General features: G+C 49.8%; 1 protein-coding gene across 1 annotated transcript in view; it reads right to left on the bottom strand.

Moving 5' to 3' along the window:
- The window catches only part of Coro1c (coronin 1C), a 72,146-nt gene that overhangs the window by 33,732 nt on the left and 19,655 nt on the right, over positions 1 to 18,759 (bottom strand). The window contains exon 2 of the mRNA NM_001109327.3: positions 10,385 to 10,584. Coding sequence (NP_001102797.1) covers positions 10,385 to 10,579 — 195 coding nt within the window. The 5' untranslated portion in view covers positions 10,580 to 10,584. The remainder of the gene's footprint in view (positions 1 to 10,384; positions 10,585 to 18,759) is intronic.

Below are 18,759 nucleotides of genomic sequence, written 5' to 3'. Positions count from 1 at the left end.
CAGCTGCTCAGATCTCATCACTACAAGACACAGTACACACTGAGACTGGAAAACTAGCATAATTCGGGCCTATGACACAAAGGCCAAGCTACTGTCTTGTTTTCCTCTGAGCTTTCCTTCCAGGGAGAGAGAACGCAAAGGTGTTGCATGGTTCAACTGGCCTCCAAGTCCCTATGGCCCCCAGCCCTTCACACAGTGGAGAAGTAACAGCAAGATTTAGACTTGGAAGGTCGAAAAAACACGCCCACAGCCTGGGTCAGTCACTCCATCCCAGACTCCAGTTCTGAAGAGCGGGAGAGGAAGCAGACCAACCAAGCTCAAAGGTGACAGCAGGAAGGACATCTCCAAACACAGCTGGATGGGACGGACTATGCAGTCTCACTTTTGTCTGGTTCAAGCGGCTGCCTCCACCTGGGATGGCTAAGGGGAGACACCTGGCTGATGGAGCTGCACAGGACCTGAGCATTTGTTCTGGTTCTCCACGTGCTCTCAAGAAAAATGTCAATTTTACACAATTCATACTGGAAATGAAGAAAAAAACCAACAAATACGACTTTCCTACCATACAGCTTCCTTCAACTACTTGTGACTTACATGCTGGTTCCTATGATACACACATGATCAGATCCATTTCCCCAGTGCCAAAGGAGCTAGCCTACACTTGTAAGTAGCAGTGTGGAAGAGGATGTGGCCGCCGCCCTGGCCCTTCTGGGGCGGAACACCTCCCCTTTCAGATTATATCCCTCTAGCTCCTGGATGCAAACTCACAGAACCTGGAAGCAAACGATCTCTTGTGAACTCTTCCAGCCTCAGGGGAACTCATCAACCAAGTGCTCTACACAGTCACTGGGCAGACCCAGGGCAGCTGTTATAGGAACCCAGGCAAGACCGTCCTGCCCACAGGAAGAGCTGGCAAAGCAATGACCCTGCAGGCACTGGCAGCTGGGGTGGCACTCCCCCACTTGGCTCTGTGCTCTGGGCCTGTGTGAGCTGTGAGTTCTACCTGTGGGGGAACTCCCAGCAGACAGAGAAGTTCATCCCATGACAGGCAACCTGTTCAATCTAGATGTCATTTCCTCCAACACTGAGACGACCCTGTCCGACACCAAGGCTTTGACTGAAATCACACCGTGGTGCTGTCCAAGGACATGCACACACACACCGCACCCTCAGGGTTATCCAGACCCTTCTCATCAGCAGTCACCCGCCATGCTGAAACTAGGCTGACCCAAGTCTTACGATTCCTGGACAGTGGTGATCAGGACTCACACTGTGCTTTACAGTCAGTTGGGGACTATCAGTGTTGTCCCCATGAAGTGATGGCATCCTGAGGGGTGCCGGAAGTAGAAACTTCTGGTTTCTTTGAAGACTCCGTTATGGCATGTGATATTTTGCTGAAGCAGACACAGGTGAGAGGATGTTGTGCTGAAGCAGACACGTGATGTTTAGAAAGAATATAAATATAACTCCGCAGTGACAGGGCTCTTGCACCGGTCTGCCTTGCACCTCGTTGCTGATCTTCACATGTTGTGACTTCAGAAAGAGTAACTTGCCAAAAAACTTCCCATGATACTGTGGCAGCTTCTTGTGGCTTCCTTGGACGTGTGATCTGGCAGAGCCTTGTGGTTTCTTCTGGATCTAGCGGCTGCTACTGATTGTGTTTGAGGTTTTGGTCTGGACTGCTGATATCTTGACAGTAAGACTGGATCTCCCCAAAAAACTATTTCTAACTAGGTCCACAAAGCTGGTTTCCTATTAGCCTTTCTTTCCCCCTGCCTATGGTAGGTGGCTAGAAGGGAGGCTGAAGCATTTAAGAACCCTAATTAAAGTGTGTTTTGAAAAATTTAAGCCTACAGGTAACCCATGGCCCTGAAGCAAATGAATGATGTTATGGAAGAGTTCTCAGGGAGCGGCACGAGGCAGGTCATCTCTCTACCTGAGATGCTGCTGCTGTCTGGTGTGAAGTCCAGCACCAGTGAGTCTGCACACTGGACAAAGATGTCGAGGACTCGATAGAGATGTCCACATCTCAGGGACTGGCACACAAAGTGACAAGCACATACTGAAAAGTCTGCTCACTGCGCTGATACTCCTCATCACCACGAGCCCCAGCAGCTCGTGGACAAGGGGTGAGGCACGTCACTGGAAAGACCAGTGGGACCCGGTCCACGTGGTCACAGTTCCGGCCAAGGAGCTCGCTCCCTAGTGGCTAAGTGGGAGCTCCGGAGGGTGAGCGAGGATGGCATCTGACTTTGGGGTAAACCCTAAAGTTACAAAGAGCCGGTGTACAAACAGAACAATCTGCACAAATTCTTGAAGCTTACTGGATTGGAAGGAGCCAAAGCGCTGTATTTTAGTGACAACATATACAGTAATCTGACACGATGCTGAAGTGCACCTGGCGGACCAGCATGCACAACCAGAGCCTTGGTCTAAGATCAGAGCCTTGCATATGAGGGAGTGTACTCAGAAAGGGCGTGGCTGCATGCCCAACTGATAACTTGACAGGGTCAGCTTTAAATGAGACTGATGGCCGTCTCCTGAAAAAAATCAAGCCAACATGTCTTTGAGTGTTTGCTTTCTACCTTGTGGATGTACTCAGGGTGACACAGAGGTTAGCCACCTGGGGTGTGGCCTTCCACACAGGGCCCAAGGTCAGGCTGCACGGTGAAACTGATACAGCCTTCTGGGACAGATGACTCCACTTGATGCCATCTGCGTTCAGCAGGTCAAGGGTGGAAACTGTCCAACAGTTTATGAAACATCTCCTGATTGGTTATAGGCACAGCACTGGCAACCACAGAGGCACAGTGACATACAAAGACAGCACTCTGGCAGAGGGCGGGTGATTCAGGGAGCAAGCAGCCCCACACTGCAGCAAGGAAGGTTCTTGGGTTTTCTCAGACTTTGTCCCACACTGCTCCAAGAACATGCAGCCTCCCGGAAGGGCCTCCTCGAGCCCTCAGAGTGCTTGCTGTGCCCTCACTCATGCTGGTGCAGAAACGGCAGGTAGGTTCCTTCTTACACAGAAAAGGGATGAGGGGACATGGGCTCTAGCTAAAGGGCTTTGGGGTCACCGTAGAGTCAGACGAGAACAGAAATGAAACCTCAGGGCTCAGCCTGTGTGGGGGACAGGCAGCTAAGACTTAGGAGGGACTCGATGAGAGACACATCATCTTCCCGTCCCCTCTGGAGGGAGACTTACTATGCCCGTGTCTGCCGCCCTCTGAGAGTCACAGGAAGGCTGGAGTCCTGCCTGTTCAGTGGTGGTTTCATTGCAGTGGCTGTTAGGTGCCTATGTGCGGCTACACTCACTGTAAGCTTTGCTCTGACCTAGAATATATTCTTTTTTTAAAAATTGTTGTTTTTGTTTCTGTTTTTTTTAGATAGGGTCTCACCATGAATCTCAGGCTGGCCTCAGACTCGGATCCTCCCGCCACGGTATCTGAAATCTCAAATGACAGGATGCTAGAATGGGTATTAAGTCCGAGAATGGCAGGAATTCACAGGCTGCATGCATCCCACCACAGAGTGCAGGGTGTAAATGAACTGTGTGGTGACCACTGTAGTACCCTGTGCCACCATGGGACCTCAGCATCCTCTGCTGTGTGAGGCCGTCATGGCAAGGGTGACCCTCTAGTCCAGCTCCTCCTTGTGGTACTGTAAACACAGTGGCGCCAAGTCTGCTCTTTTCCAGAACAGGACAGGCATTCGGCTGTCTATCTGTCCCTGGTGTCTGTAGCTGCAGCCAATGCTGACAGTGATGCTCATGAGGTACTGCCCAGTGTGGGGTCTCACAGCTCCTGCTCTGGAGAAAGAGACGAAGAACTAGGGGGAGAATTCTTGTCATAGACCAGTTTACTTGGGAATCAGGTAGCTGCATTTTGAAGACCTGGAGTATGAGATCTAAGCCTGTGGGAAAGGAATGTTTGCTGGGTAAAATAGTATTTTTTTTTTCCTTTTAGAGAGTTCTCTCTATACAGCACCACTGTCCTGGAACTCGCTCTGTAGAGCAGGCTGGTCTCTAACCCACAGAAGTCTACTAGCCTCTGCCTCCCAAATACCGGGATCACAGGCGTGCAACACCCCACCCAGCTATGAAGTGAATTTTACAACCTATTCCATGCTGTGGGGTCTTAGTCTTGGGGATACTAAACTCTGCGGTGCTGACATCTCACATAGAAGAGGTCTGCCAGACCGCTAACCCAAAGCCATGCCAACAACACATGGTTGGGTTAGCGTCAGCATGGGAGGACGGGTTAGCATCGGCATGGGAGGACGGGTGTCTGCCCATTACTTTATTACATCTATTTACTTATTTATTTACATTTATTTATTATATATACAGCACTGTGCCTGCGTGTACGCCTGCAGGCCAGAAGAGGGCATTGGCTCTCATCACAGATGTCTGTGAGCCACCCTGTGGATGCTGGGAATTGAACTCAGGACCTCTGGAAGAGTGGTCAGTGCTCTTAACCACTGAGCCATCTCTCCGGTTCTATTTACTTATTTTTATTATCTTCTTTTCCATGTGATCTGTCTGTACCTACAGTTCAGTGAAGATAGGTTCTCACTTGTCATGACCTGACTGGCACATGACCTACCTATGACACCAGGCATCTTGTTCTTTCCCTCTGTTCTCTGTCTGCTACAAGGGAAGCAGATCTGCCTCCTATCATCTAATAATCAACCATAAGCAAACCATAAGATTAGTTTCAATGTTTAAATAAAAGAATGCAATTCCCAGGAGGAAGGCATGGCGGCTGAAAAGATGACTCAGCAGGAAAAGCTGTTCTTCCAGGACTCCAGTTCAGGCTCCGGGGCACTGGAGCAACAGCTGGGAGAGCTCACAGCTCCAGACTCAATCACAGGTCCCAGAAGTCAACTGGACGCCTTGGGTTTCTCAAACGTGAAAGCCCACTCTCCGGACAGGCCCTAATCCCAAACAGCTCCACCAAGTGGGACCGCACTCAAACCCTTCAAACACGAGCCTACTGGATCCTTTCCCATGCAGACCGCCACTAGGGTGACTCTGAACCCATGATTCTTCTACCCCGGCCTGCCGGGCGGCAGGACCATAGGTGTGCATTCCCATGCCTGGTCTATGTGGCTGGGAATCAAATTCATGGCCTTGTATGTGCAGGGCAATCATTCTACCAACTGAGCTACAGCCCTAAAATGAGGGGTTTGAAGCACTCTTTGAATTTCATTCAAGCTTCTGGAGTGGGGTGTGCACTACACAAGAAGACCCTCTCTCTCAAAAAGAATGTTTATATTCACACACACACACGCACGCACGCACGCACGTATAAACGTATATGCATGTACACTCTCCGTCTGCAGCTGTCCTAAGAATACTCATAACTAACAGAAGGGTTGTGGCGGCTGACAGCTCACCATGGCCAGCCAGGAAGAGCACGCCCTACTGTGTATGCAGCCCTAGCCGGGATGGGGCTGGGGCAAGACAGACAATCAGAAAGCCACTTGTCCTAGTTAGGACCACTGTCACTGTGAGGAGCACCATGGCCAAGAGCAAGATGGGGAGGAAGGGTTTACATCTCCACACCACAGTCCATCGCTAAAGGAGGTCAGGACAGGAACTCAAGCAGGGCAGGAACCTGGAAGCAGGAGCTGATGCAGAGGCCATGGAGGGGTGCTATTACCTGGCTTGCTCAGCTGCTTTCTTAAAGAACCCAGGACTACCAGCCCAGGGATGGCTCCATCCACAATGGGCTCTCCCCTATCAAATTATTAATTAAGAAATGTCCCACAGCTGGAGCTTATGAAGGCATTTTCTCCTTTCAGTTAACTCAATCTTGTATTAAATTAACATGAAACCAGCCAGCACAACTCTTACTACTCACACATGCAGTGTAAGCAAACGCTGTATGTCAAAGACTGGTCTGAGAATACGTGCAGGGACAGAGACAGTGTGGCACAAGGCTAAAGAAGCCCTGGCCACATACACCCCTCTAGACAGTCACTGCTCAGAACTCAGCAGTCACTCCCAGACACAAAGGACCTTTACAATCAGAATGGGGAGGGGACCAAGGAGCCGGGAGCCTGTGGTGTGGATCCTCCATCCAGGTTAGGGGCACAGTTCTCAGGGCACCCTCCACCATACTTGTCTCAGGCAGGACTGGCAGGCTTTCTGAGGTCCAAAGTTTGAGTGTGCACCTAACAGGAACCACTGTGTGCTGGAGTTGTCATGAACCGAAGCCGGGAGGGGCTTGCTTCAGCTGTGCGTCACAAAAGAACCTGGCAGACTGCTCAGACCGAAAGCCTGCGTGCTGCAGGGGAGGCAGTTTGGGCACTTGCAGCAAGGGAGAAAGCTCTCCCTTGTGCCAGTCAAATCACAGAGCCAGCGTGTGCTCAACAAGACAGTCTTGTCTTACTCATTCTCTGAAAGACTAGAGAACAAGAACACACAAGCCACACCTTCAGGAATCACGGCACGGCGGCATGCCACGGCTTGAGCAGTGTTACCAAAGAGCCGGAGCGCATGCGGGCTAATCCAAGCCACCACACCTTAGCTGGGAACCTACTTACTCCTCAAGCAATGGTCTCTGACAAGCCAATGTGCTGGCCACTCGTGAGTGTTGGTGCTTGTATGTGAGCACAGGCACGTGTGTGCCAACCACTCAGGTGTGAGCACAGGCACGTGTGTGCCGACCACTCAGGTGTGAGCACAGGCATGTGTGTGTGCCAACCACTCAGGTGTGAGCACAGGCGTGTGTGTGCCGACCACTCAGGTGTGAGCACAGGCACGTGTGTGCCGACCACTCAGGTGTGAGCACAGGCACATGTGTGTGCTGACCCCTCATTTGTGAGCACAGGCACGTGTGTATGTCAATATAGTTGTCCTGTTACTGTTTCCATCTTGGATCTTAAGTCCTGGAAGACAAAGACTGTCTAATTAATTTATATTTTCCCAAACTCTAATCTTTTTTTTTTTAATTTTTATTTATTTTACGTATGTGAGTACACTGTAGCTGTCTTCACACACACCAGAAGAAGGTTTCGGATACCATTACAGATGGTTGTGAGCCACCATGTGGTTGCTGGGAATTGAACTCAGGACCTCTGGAAGAGCAGTCGGAGCTCTTAACCACTGAGCCATCTCTCCACCCACCCCCCCAACTCTAATCTTAAGACGCTGAGTTTACAAGTCTTGCTACATTCCCCCCACCTTGGGGTGGGTGGAGTGGGGTGCTGAGACAAGGTCTCACCATATAGCCCAGCTGGCTGGGAACTCACTAGGTGGGCTGCTTTCCAAGTGCTGGGATTAAAGGTGTAAACCACCACACATGGCCAACAGGAACAGTCTAATAGGATAGATACAGCTTAGCTAGAAAACACTCCACAGTGCTTCATGAGGGGCATGGTGGCAGGGTACAGCTTGCTGTCGGAGGACTTGATTAGCATGAGTCAGGCCTGAGGTTCAGTCACAAGGGCAGCAATTCTGCAAAGGGCAGTGCTGCGCTTACAAAGAGCAAGCCAGCACTCACATGTGCTGGTCACACAACAGTGAAACCTGACCTAGTAACAATCAAATATCAACGAAAACCACTCAAATACTTAGCGTCAGAGCATCTGTTAGAGGGTAGGTATTTCCTGCCAACAGTGAGGATGGTCGTCCTGTTTGCTAAAGCTATTGATGCGCCAGTGACCAGGCAGCATCCCAGGAAGAGCAGAAACATCAGTGTCCGCTGACATGGGCTCACAGTCAGGCCTTCCACCACAGCACAAGACTGACCACCACCCTCGCCTGCCGGGTGCGGCCCAGCATCTGTTCCCCAGAGTTACGAGTCAGGCCGAGAAGGAGAAACTGGCATTCCTTTACGGATTCTGAATACAAACCACCCAGAAATCACCTCAGAGTGGACAGCCACAGGTGAGGAGATGTGCTGAGAACATAGAATTTCCAGGGCTGAGAAAGTCACTTTTACATATAGCTCCTTTACATTACGAAAAGAGAATTGAAGGACAGATGGCAGACCCATGTCTTGCATCAAGGTGACCCAGCCAGGACTCAACTCCCAGCCCTTCAATGCCCAGGCCCTACTCCTCTCTCAGCACCACTCAGACATGTCGAGTGTGTACATGCTAATGCGGAACCACACGGAGCCTGGGAACCTACTGCCGAGGGAAGCCAGTAACCGTGCCCTTCTACCTCCCTAAGCTATCACTAAGTTTACACCAATGTCAGCCTCTCCTCACAAACAACTCTCAGGACAAAGCCACACAGACAGAACTGCAGCCAGGAGGGCGCCTCCCAACGTGTGGTTCAAGCATAGCAATGGGGGAGGGGTTGGAGGGATGTGTACTATGTGTCTGTGGGTGCACCTGTGTGTGTACGTGTGTGTAGGTATCTTCTATCTCCCCCCCACCCCCCGCACCCTCTTGAGACAGTGTCTCTCAGTGAATCTGGAGCTCACCAGTTTGACAGACTGGCAGCCAGAGAACCCGAGGCCCCTCCTTTGCCCCCTGGTGATGGGGTCACAGACAAACATCACTGAGACTAGCTTGTAAGAAGTCAGGTCCTCATGCTACCTCTACCCACTGAGCTTCTCCACAACCAAGGACTTACTGCGACCTCCTTCCCAGGAGGATGGTCACAGAGCACGTGACAGACTAATACAGGCCACTTACAGAGGTAAGAACGACATCCCCAGACTGGTCTCCCACAAGCGCTGGGAGGCCAAACTCTTCCGCAGTTTGCAGAAGCCAAGGCGGACTCACAGAGCCTTTTGTGGATGTGGAAGCTGAAGGAACTGTCTGAACTCAGGGGAAGATTAGCCATTGAGAGTTTATTTTGGGCTTCTTAATTGGCTTGTTCCATTTCTTTGAAGAAAAGAATGTCTTGAATTCGTTCCTCAGTTTATAAAAAGAAAAATGCTTTCACTCCAAGCAGACCGTGAGTTCCTGACCTGGCAGACAGGCTGTGACTGTCCTCACAGCTGGCCGGCCTGAGCCCTAGCAAGAGAAAGCAATGTTCCTGAGCGCTCGCTACTAATAAAGGAATGCACAGGCTGGAGCGAGGGCCCAGTGGCTAAGAGTGTGTCCAGATGACGTAAGTTCTAGGCCCTGCACCCATAGCAAGGGACCCACGACTACTTGTAGCTAGCTCCAGGGGATCCACACGTACCTGTCCCTGTGAGGGCATGTGGTCACACACACACAGTTAAAAGTAAACCCTTGAGGGGCTGGGGATTTAGCTCAGTGGTTAGAGTGCTTACCTAGGAAGCGCAAGGCCCTGGGTTCGGTCCCCAGCTCCGAAAAAAAAGAACCAAAAAAAAAAAAAAAAAAGTAAACCCTTGGAGGAACATACTGAACAGATGTGTGGACTAAACACAACTGACACTCACTTCAAAATCAGGCTATGGCAGGATGGTAAGGCACAATGGTAAGGCACCAGTAAACAGAAACAAAGTATCCAAGTAGAAAAAGCTCCAATTAACGGCAAGATTCACTTTGTCTAATTGGAAGGTGCACTGGGGACAAGTGTCTGCTCTGATCTTCCTATTTCTTCCCAGAGCTGGTTCAGTTGTACAATAATCAATCCAGCCACAGATGTCAAGCACAGGCCTTAAACCAGAACGAGCTGGTTGTGGACATCTGAGAGGGAACTACAAGAACTGGAAGCTTCCCCAAGTGAAGTCAAGCAGTGCTCTTGACAGAGGTGGACTTCATGGTCCTACTTTCAGAACCCACGCTCCATGTTGAGACATGCCCTAGTCTGGCGCTGCCACCGTAGATTTTCACCGCATGGGAACAGCTGTACCCAACACCTGCATTTGCACGTCACGTCAGGGACTGAACTCTGAGCTCTAGGGCTCAGGACTCACCAAATCCCCTCCTCCTACAGGCTAAGGAGAGCAGGTGCAGAAGAGCTCCATCTTATACCCAGCTGGGACAGGGCTCAGGGAAAGGCGTGGTCAGGAAAGGACCGGTGCCCACCCTGAGAAGTGCACACAGAGCCACCCAGGTGGGACCCTTCGCTCCTACCGCTGTTAAACAGCACAAATCCTCGGCTACGGTTTATCACCCAGAGACAGGATAAATCTTGAATCTTGTGTTGTGTCTGTCTGTGTGGACGCCGCCAACACCGGCAACTCTGGCAGCATGGGTGGAACCAGGATCATATACAACTAAGCAACAAGAGAGCTAAACTGCAGAGCTAAAACCCATCCCTTGGGACATTTTCTTGAGCTTGTGTTCCATTTACAACTCAAAACCCAAAAGGTCAGAGACTGAAGACGTGGCTCAGTGGGTTAGAGCCCTTGCTGAGGACCTGAGTTCAGTTCCCAGCACCCACATGAGACGACTTAGAAACAGCAGCCTGTATCTCCAGCTCGAGAATGGAGGTCGCTCGCTCACTCACCTTGTGCAGAGGGAGCACCAGGAAGGCCCCTCCCCCACTCGCTTCTATGATGATGGCCACGAATCTGGGGTTGACAGCACAAAAGGAGCTGTCCCAGGTGACTCGGGAGACGCGGATGTCATCGTAGCACTGGTCATTCTTCACTGCCTGTCCAAAGACGTGCCGGAACTTGCTCTGTCGTACCACTCGCCGCATCGTGTCTGCAAAAAGAAAGCAGCAAGAATGTGTGAGAACCACGTGCGTCAAACCTGCACGTCCACAACAGGCGAGCTGGAAACAGCTCCTCGGCACTGTCTGCTCTCCTAAAAGGCAGTCAGTCTGACTGCAGATCCCAGAGCCCTCTGCGGTAGAAGCAGGGAGAGCACTGCAACATCCAGAAAGCTCACAACATCCAGAGGCAGTCTGAGAGAAAGATTAAGGCAGGACCTGAGGGAAAATCCGCCGGGCCTCTCAGGGTGGGCAGGAAGGCTCATCCTGCCACTCCTATTTGGAGATAGGAAAGTACCTAAGGAAGGAACCTTGTAGGTGTGAAGCTGAAGGAAATCCTTTCCTCCCAACCTGCCAGGGTCGTTTTCCAGTTTCTAACACCCTCCCTCATCCCAACATCAGCATCCCCTCTGAGCACTGTGCTGGCTCCCTAGAGTCATTCCACACGACCAACTAAGCAGACTTGAGGCGAGCGGCTGCTGCCCTGTCTCCCTGTGCTGCCACTACCCTCTGCCCTGCAGTTACCCAGACCAACTGCTGGCTGCTAAGGCCCAGTGAGGAACAGGAAATCTGACCTGAGGCTGCCACAGAAGTCAAGAGCCCAGTCTTACAACAAGGAGCTGTAATTAAGTGGGAAGAGGCTGATCAAGGCTTCGCGATGACAGTGAGCCTGCCAGCTCCATTCTAGCAAACATTTGGAGCCATTTACTGGCTACGAGCCATGACAGCCAAAGCCTGAATTGCATGGCAGCGGCAGCTGGACAGAAGGGAAGGAACAGGCCAGTGTGGAGGAGAAAGGAGACCAGGATGGAGGCTCATGTCAGGTCATTCAACTGCTGCAGAGGAAGCTGGGCACGAGGATTGTGGGCAACAGCTAGCTGGGGTCCTGGGACCTCTCTGGGTTACCAGATGGGCATGAACATGGGAGGCTTTGTGCTTCAGGCCCCAGCCCCCCACACCTCAGGTTTTCTAGCCAGCACTTGATGTAATTTTCCCGTCTGCTGCTGTACAGCATTCTGCTCAAAAAGACAAATGGAACTCGAATAAAGCTAAGTGGAACCGGCACATGGCCAAACCCTGACAAACTCACTGCAAACCAGACCGCTGTGAACAGAAGAGGCCAACAGCTGTCTGTCTGTGCCACGTGGGACCTGAGGTGGGCAATGCTATTTCTCGCCTTCTACGTCCCTCCCACTACTAGATGCAGAAAAAGAGTTTATGCCACAGCCTCTGTCCACTTTTGCTTATGTGGCAGTGTCCTCTCTGCACTGCTGGGACGTGTGGCTGGGCAGAAGCAAAAGCCCAGCGGCAGGTCCCCACTCCTTGTGTTCTGTAGCCCAGCTGCTGCTTGACCTTCCCTGCTGACTACTGGAATCCTTGGTACAAGATGCTAAGGTCTTACACTCAGCCAACAGCCTTAATTCTTCCTTCAAGAGCGAGTCAGACACAGCTTCTACTGTGGTCAAAAACTCAAGGAACATACCTCCATACTGGCCTCTCTCCAAAGTCACCACCTTCTCAGCCATCAGTTCTACAGGTCACAAAAGCTAGAGTCCCTTCCAGCGCATCTCAGCAAGCATCTCAAAAGATGGCCCAGTGGTTAGTGTTGACTGCTCCCTCAGAGCCCCCACATATGTTACACACACACACACACACACACACACACACACACACACCCAGCTGCTCATGATTGCCTGTAGCTCCTGCCCCAGGGGATCCGACACCTTCTTCCTACTTCCACACATACCTGCACTCACACCCTTACCACACATACACATAAGCACAAATCAATTCTAGTTAGCCGGATTTGGTGCAGGTTTTTAATCCCAGCACTTGGGATGTAGAGGCAGGCAGATCTCTGAGTTCAAGGCCAGCTTGGTCTATTGACTGAGCAGGCAAAGTTACACAGAGAAAACTTTTCTCAAAAAAACTCAACAGAAAAGTAAGCAAAACCAAAAATAAAACAAAAACTAAAAGGTGTCTATCTGTCTGTCTGTCTCTCTTTCTTGCCTTCTCTCTCTCACACACACTCACACATATACTTGAGCATACACACACATACACTTACTTGCGAGCACACACCCCAATACACATATAATCCCACACACAGATGGGGATGCACACAGGTACACACATACACACACGCACACAGGTATACACATACACACATGCACACACATACACACATGCACACAGGTATACATACACACATGCACACAGGTAGCATACATACACATGCACACAGGTATATACATACACACACATGCACACAGGTATACACATACACACATGTATACACATACACACATGCACACAGGTACACACACACACATGCACACAGGTACACACATACACACATGCACACAGGTACACACACACATACACACAGGTATACACACACCCATGCACACAGGTACACACATACATACATGCACACAGGTATACACACACCCATGCACCTAGGTATACACACACACATGCACACGGGTATACACACACACATGCACACAGGTACACACACCATGAATAAGGACAGGAAGGGAGCCCACCCGAAAGCAAACCCAACAACAAAGCTCAGAAGAGAAAATGCCTGTGTCACCGAGAGACCGCCGTGGCCGTACCCACACTCATCTGAGCATCTTGGGAGGAGCTCACAAGGACAGAGGCACATTGTAAATCCCTAGCAGAAGTGCATGTGCACACACAAACAAATACACATGCACATTTTTACAAAGCAGAAAAGTGGAAGCAGTTGTCATGAGGGTGTGAGAGTTGACAAGACAGACATAAATCAATGCAACAGAATTCAAAGTCCAGGGCCAGAGAGAGGCTCAGAGGGAAAGGACACCTACTGCACACGTCTGTGACCTGAGCTTGATCCCCAAACACATGTGAAAATGGTAGGAGAGAACCAAGTCCACAGTGTTGTCCTCTGATCTCTGTGCATGTGCCCACACATACATACATGTGCCGCATACACAGATGTGTCCAAACACATACACATATACACACATACATGCCCAGACATACACACATGTACCCCACACACATATGCCAGCACATACACACACAGTATACACACATACATGTGCCCACACATACACAGTGTACACACATACATACAACAATAATAATCACATTTTAAAAAACTTCAGTCCTGGGGTTGGGGATTTAGCTCAGTGGTAGAGCGCTTGCCTAGGAAGCGCAAGGCCCTGGGTTCAGTCCCCAGCTCCGAAAAAAAGAAAAGAAAAAAAGAAAAAAAAAAAAAAAAAAAAAAACTTCAGTCCTGAGGTGAACCGATACTTGCTCTAGCCAACTGACTTTCAACACAGGAACCAAAACCACTCGTGGGAACAGAGTGTGAATGAAGGGTGCAGACACAGCAGAGCAGCCAGGAGCAAGCGGACAGAAAGACGCTGTGATCAGATGGGTTCAGAGCCTCGGCAACAGAGCTGAGACTGCAAAGCTCCCAGAAGAAAACACAGCAATGTGTCTTCCTGGCCCTGGACAGCAAAAGCAAACACAGAGGAGCTAACACCATCGAGGCTTGGAAGGAGCTGTCACCTTCGAGGCCTGCACGTGGGCTCACCGAGATGAAGAACTGACCTCTCCAAGTTAGCCTCTGACGTCCACACACATCACACCAACACACGTGCACCATGGCACACACATCACATCACACACACTACCTAAGATAAACAAAAATACACACAGACACTTGCTGTAAACCCTAAAGCTATCAAGGCACTCACTAATACCTAAAATACATAAACTTGTTAAAAAGGAGACAGAGCAGGAGGACAATTTAAAATCTTAAAGATGGACTTAAGATGGACTTGCCAGGCATGGTGGAGGCAGGAAGGTGAGGAGTTCAAAGCTAGCCTCAGCTACAGATCTCACTTTTGCCTACTGTAAGACCCCAGGTATATAACCAGCACCATTCCCCAAATGCATTAAAGGCCCAAAGGGGACAATGTGCACAGAAGGTGCAAGGCATTACTGTCACTTGGGAAGTGAAAACCAAACCCTCCATGAACAGGTCCTTCGCCCCACAATGAAAACGCAGCAGTCAGAGACTTGCTGAGGGAAGTGTGGGCTGCTTGGGGTCTCTAAGGTGTCGGGTGGGTTGAGCTTTGGAAGGACCTTACAGTTCCTTGTGCCCTAACAGATTTCTACCTACCTGGCTCTTGAGAGAAATGAAAACCAGTACATAAGCCCTCCTCCCCGGCCCCACCCTACAGCAAAGGGAGAACCGTGAGTGAGTGCTGCCTTTCACTGGTTTTTTTTTTTTTGTTTTTTTTTTTTCCGGAGCTGGGGACCGAACCCAGGGCCTTGCGCTTCCTAGGTAAGCGCTCTACCACTGAGCTAAACCCCCAGCCGCCTTTCACTGGTCTAATAGATAAAAGGCCACTGCCCACTGCTGCTCAGCAGGGAGCCCAGGCACCTGAACATCCTACAGTCTGGAGGGACCCAGACCAATGCCTACAAAGGCCAACAGAGGGCATCAGATCCCTTGGAAGTGGAGTTAGAGGGGGTTGTGAGCCTCCACATGGGTGCTGGGACCAGAACCTCAGTCCATGCAAGAACAGACAGGGCCTGACTACAGAGCCATCTCTCCAGCACCACAGGCTTCTCTGAGGGGTCAGGAAACTGTCCCCAAGTCACTGAGTAATGTTGCACATGGCTTTGGTTTTCTCGCTTATACTTTAAGTGATGCATGACACGTATAAAGGTGTGTTTATTTTTAATCTATACAGCGTCCAGCACAGATGCTGTAGGCCTCACTGACTTGTAAACACTGCAACTGGCACTTAAGAGCCCACTAACTTTCCCTACCCAAAGGGGAAAATCCCACCCAGTGCCCTACTGATTAGGAGATGAGTATAACTTTCATACAGAAGAACACTGGTAACCAAGGACTCTGCAAACTTCTGTGTTCTCCCACAGCAGCAGCATTAATACCCTTTCCAAACAAAGACAAATTTGAAAACTGTTCCAAAGACTAGAACTCTAAGAGCCACCAGTGTTGAGAAATGGCATTCAAAAGTTCAGCGGGAAAACTAAGATATCAAAAACAAACTAAAAAAATTAAATGTCTTATTGAAGTTGGATTTTTTTTTAAGTTCTCTTGCCTAAGTGATAAACAGTAAATTAACAAACCACCATGTTTTCTAAGGGAGCTGATTCCTAACTGTATGAGAAAGGATTAATTAGACAGTTCTGACCAAGGAGAGCCAGGGACAGCTCTAAACGCCCTGCCAGGGAGAAGCTACTCCTGAGGTCTGTCAAGCTTTGAATGCTCCCACCGGTACATGACCTTTCTTCATACATTAGTATCTCAGACATAAGAGGACAGTGAGTGGGGTTGGGGATTTAGCTCAGTGGTAGAGCGCTTGCCTACCAAGCGCAAGGCCCTGGGTTCGGTCCCCAGGTCTGAAAAAAAGAAAAGAAAAAAAAAAGAAAAAGAAAAAGAAAAAAAGAAGAGGACAGAGAGCCAGGCATGATGGAAACTGAGGCAGAAGGGACAGAATTGAAGATCAGCTTGGAATCAGGAGCAAGACTCCAAAAATCAACAAAGCGATAGGCCAGCAGAGAAGAGCTCGTCCAGCAAAGCACTTGGCGTGTAAGGACAGGGCCCACCCTGTCCCCAGAACTGCTGGAGAGAAGCTGGGATGTGGCGCACTTGTAACCCCAGTGCTAGATCCTGGCCAGCTCCAGCTCTGGGGGACTGTCAAAACAGAAGGAAAAAAGGCAAGGAAAATCACCCAAGAAAGACCTTCCTGAAAACACACATGTACCTGTACACGCGCGCGCGCGCACACACACACACACACACACACACACACACACACACACACACACACACACACGAGCGCACCACTAAGCAAATCAAGGAAATGTTCCACAGATTTCACAGCCAATTCCAATCAGTAGGAGACAGTGCAAATATGTCTTTTAATTTCCACCAACTCTAGCTGGGTGTGGTGGTACACACCTTTAACCCCTGAACTTCAGAGGCAGAGGCAAAGGCAGAGGCAGGTGGATTTCTGAGTTCAAGGAATGCCTGGTCTACACGGTAACTTCCAGGCTACCCAAGATTATACAGTAAGGCCCTGGATTTACACACAGTTGATGTAAGAACTACAAAACTAACCTATACCCCCTACAAGATGCGATTTTACCACTCTGCCCTGGTTCCAGTAAGACTGACAGATGCTTGGATGAGTTTCATAAAGTAAACACAGAAAGCTAGGTGTGGTGACCCATGTCCATCAGAGGCTGAGAGAGCAGCAGTTTCTGTTTGGGGCCAACAAACTGCATAGCACAGATGTGACAGTGGCTGTAGTGGAAGAGGAAGAGGTGAAGAGGAGGAGGAAGGAGAACAAAATACAAACAACCAAGCCAGACACTGCCACTCACCTGTAATCTAGCACTTGAAAGGCAAAGGCAAGACTAGGCTACCCTGGCCACAAAGCAGATTTGATGTTAGCCTGGGTGACCTGAAACGCCTGCTGGTCTTATGTTAACCACAGACATTTGAGAAGAAGGAACCTCGATGGAGAAAATGGCCTCCAGAGGATAGGGCCGTACCCAAGAACATTTTCTTAGTGATCAATAAGGGAAGGCCCAGTCATTGTGGGTGGGGCCATCCCTGGGCTGGAGGTCCTGGGTTCTATAAGAAAGCAGGCTGAGCAAGCCAGTAAGCAGCACCCTCCGTGGCCTCTGCATCAGCTCCTGCCTCCAGGTTCCTGCCCTCTGTGAGTTCCTGTCCTGTGAACAGTGATGGAAGTGTGAGCAAACAGCCCTCTCCTCCCCAGGTGCTTTGATCACATTTCTTCACAGCAACAGTGACCATGCCTAGAACACCTGACTAGCCCAGTAGAGAGGAAGCTTGAGGCCCAGGCCACACTAAATGTCCTCTCTAGGGCTGGTATCAATCTCGACATGGCCGTTTGTCTCTCTGCCCTGGTTTCTAGGTATCGCTGAAGCCAAAAGAACTGATTAATTACCCAGGAATCTGGGCTTTTTCTTTCATTTCTTAGACAGGGTCTCTCTATGTAGCCCAGGCTAGACTCAAACTTGCAGTCTTCCTGCTTCGGCATCCCAAGTGCTGGATGCCAGGCCTTTGCCTGTCACAGAGCGAGTTGGTAGCAGACAGTATATACCTCAGCTTTGACTCCAAATAAAGAAAGCCTAACTCTGGAAAGTACTATTCATTATCCCTAACACCAAGAGAACAAGAAACTTAGATCTCCTTGTGTTGCAGATAAGCATTAAGGAAGGAAGCATGACAGACCAGCAAGGACCCCACGGCTACAGGCTGGCTCTCCAGCAATGGCTCTGCAAGCCCGCACAGGGAGAGCAGTGCAGTGTTTGAGAAGGGTAAACAGAGGCAACAGAATTGTGACACTGCAATGGCAGAGAATGAACTGTCTCCAAAGCCAGAGTAAACGTCCCTCCATTCTCTCCAGTCTCCACTGATCCCATTTTAAGAAAAAGACCACTGGCATCTCAACATTCCCCTGTTTATTGAGACACTGTCTGTTTAAGGATTCATGCAGATGCATTTCTATGGTGTGTATGAAAGGAAACACATCCTGTAAGAAACACAGGAAAACTCCTATTAGCAAAGTCCTGCCAGCAGCTCTGCAGACACCAGTCCAGAGCATCGGTGAGGAATTCGCAGTAGGCCTCCAACATTCCCCCAGCCAGCGGCAACCACAGAAAGGCTCCAAAGCCTCCTGAGGGGAAGGCCATGCCCCCACACACACACCAGAAGCTGCTGTTTTCATGACAGGCACTTTTAAATGCAGACTGGATGTGTTATATTAAAATAACAGTAGGGAGATAAGAGTTGGCTGCTCTCCCAGAGGACCTGGGTTTGACTCCCAGCACCCACAGGTGGCTCCAAAGTGTCTGTAATTCCACTTCCAAGGGACCCAATGTCATCCAAGTACACATGGTATAAAGACCTGTATGTAGGTCAAACATTTAAATAAACACTTAAAAGATAAACTACAAAAAACAAAAACAAAAACAAAAACAAAAACAAAAACAAAACAAAACCCAGTACGGTAACAGCTGAGGCAAATGTCTTAAAGTCTGGCGTCCCTTTTAAGAAGTAAGAACTGTCGTAACCCTGTCCACCCTCGTGGAACATGTTCACA

This window comes from Rattus norvegicus, chromosome 12 (assembly GCF_036323735.1).
Source record: "Rattus norvegicus strain BN/NHsdMcwi chromosome 12, GRCr8, whole genome shotgun sequence".
NCBI classification, from domain to species: domain Eukaryota; kingdom Metazoa; phylum Chordata; class Mammalia; order Rodentia; family Muridae; genus Rattus; species Rattus norvegicus.
Note: the sequence above shows the minus strand (reverse complement) of the source record. Positions and strands in the feature narration are given on the sequence as shown.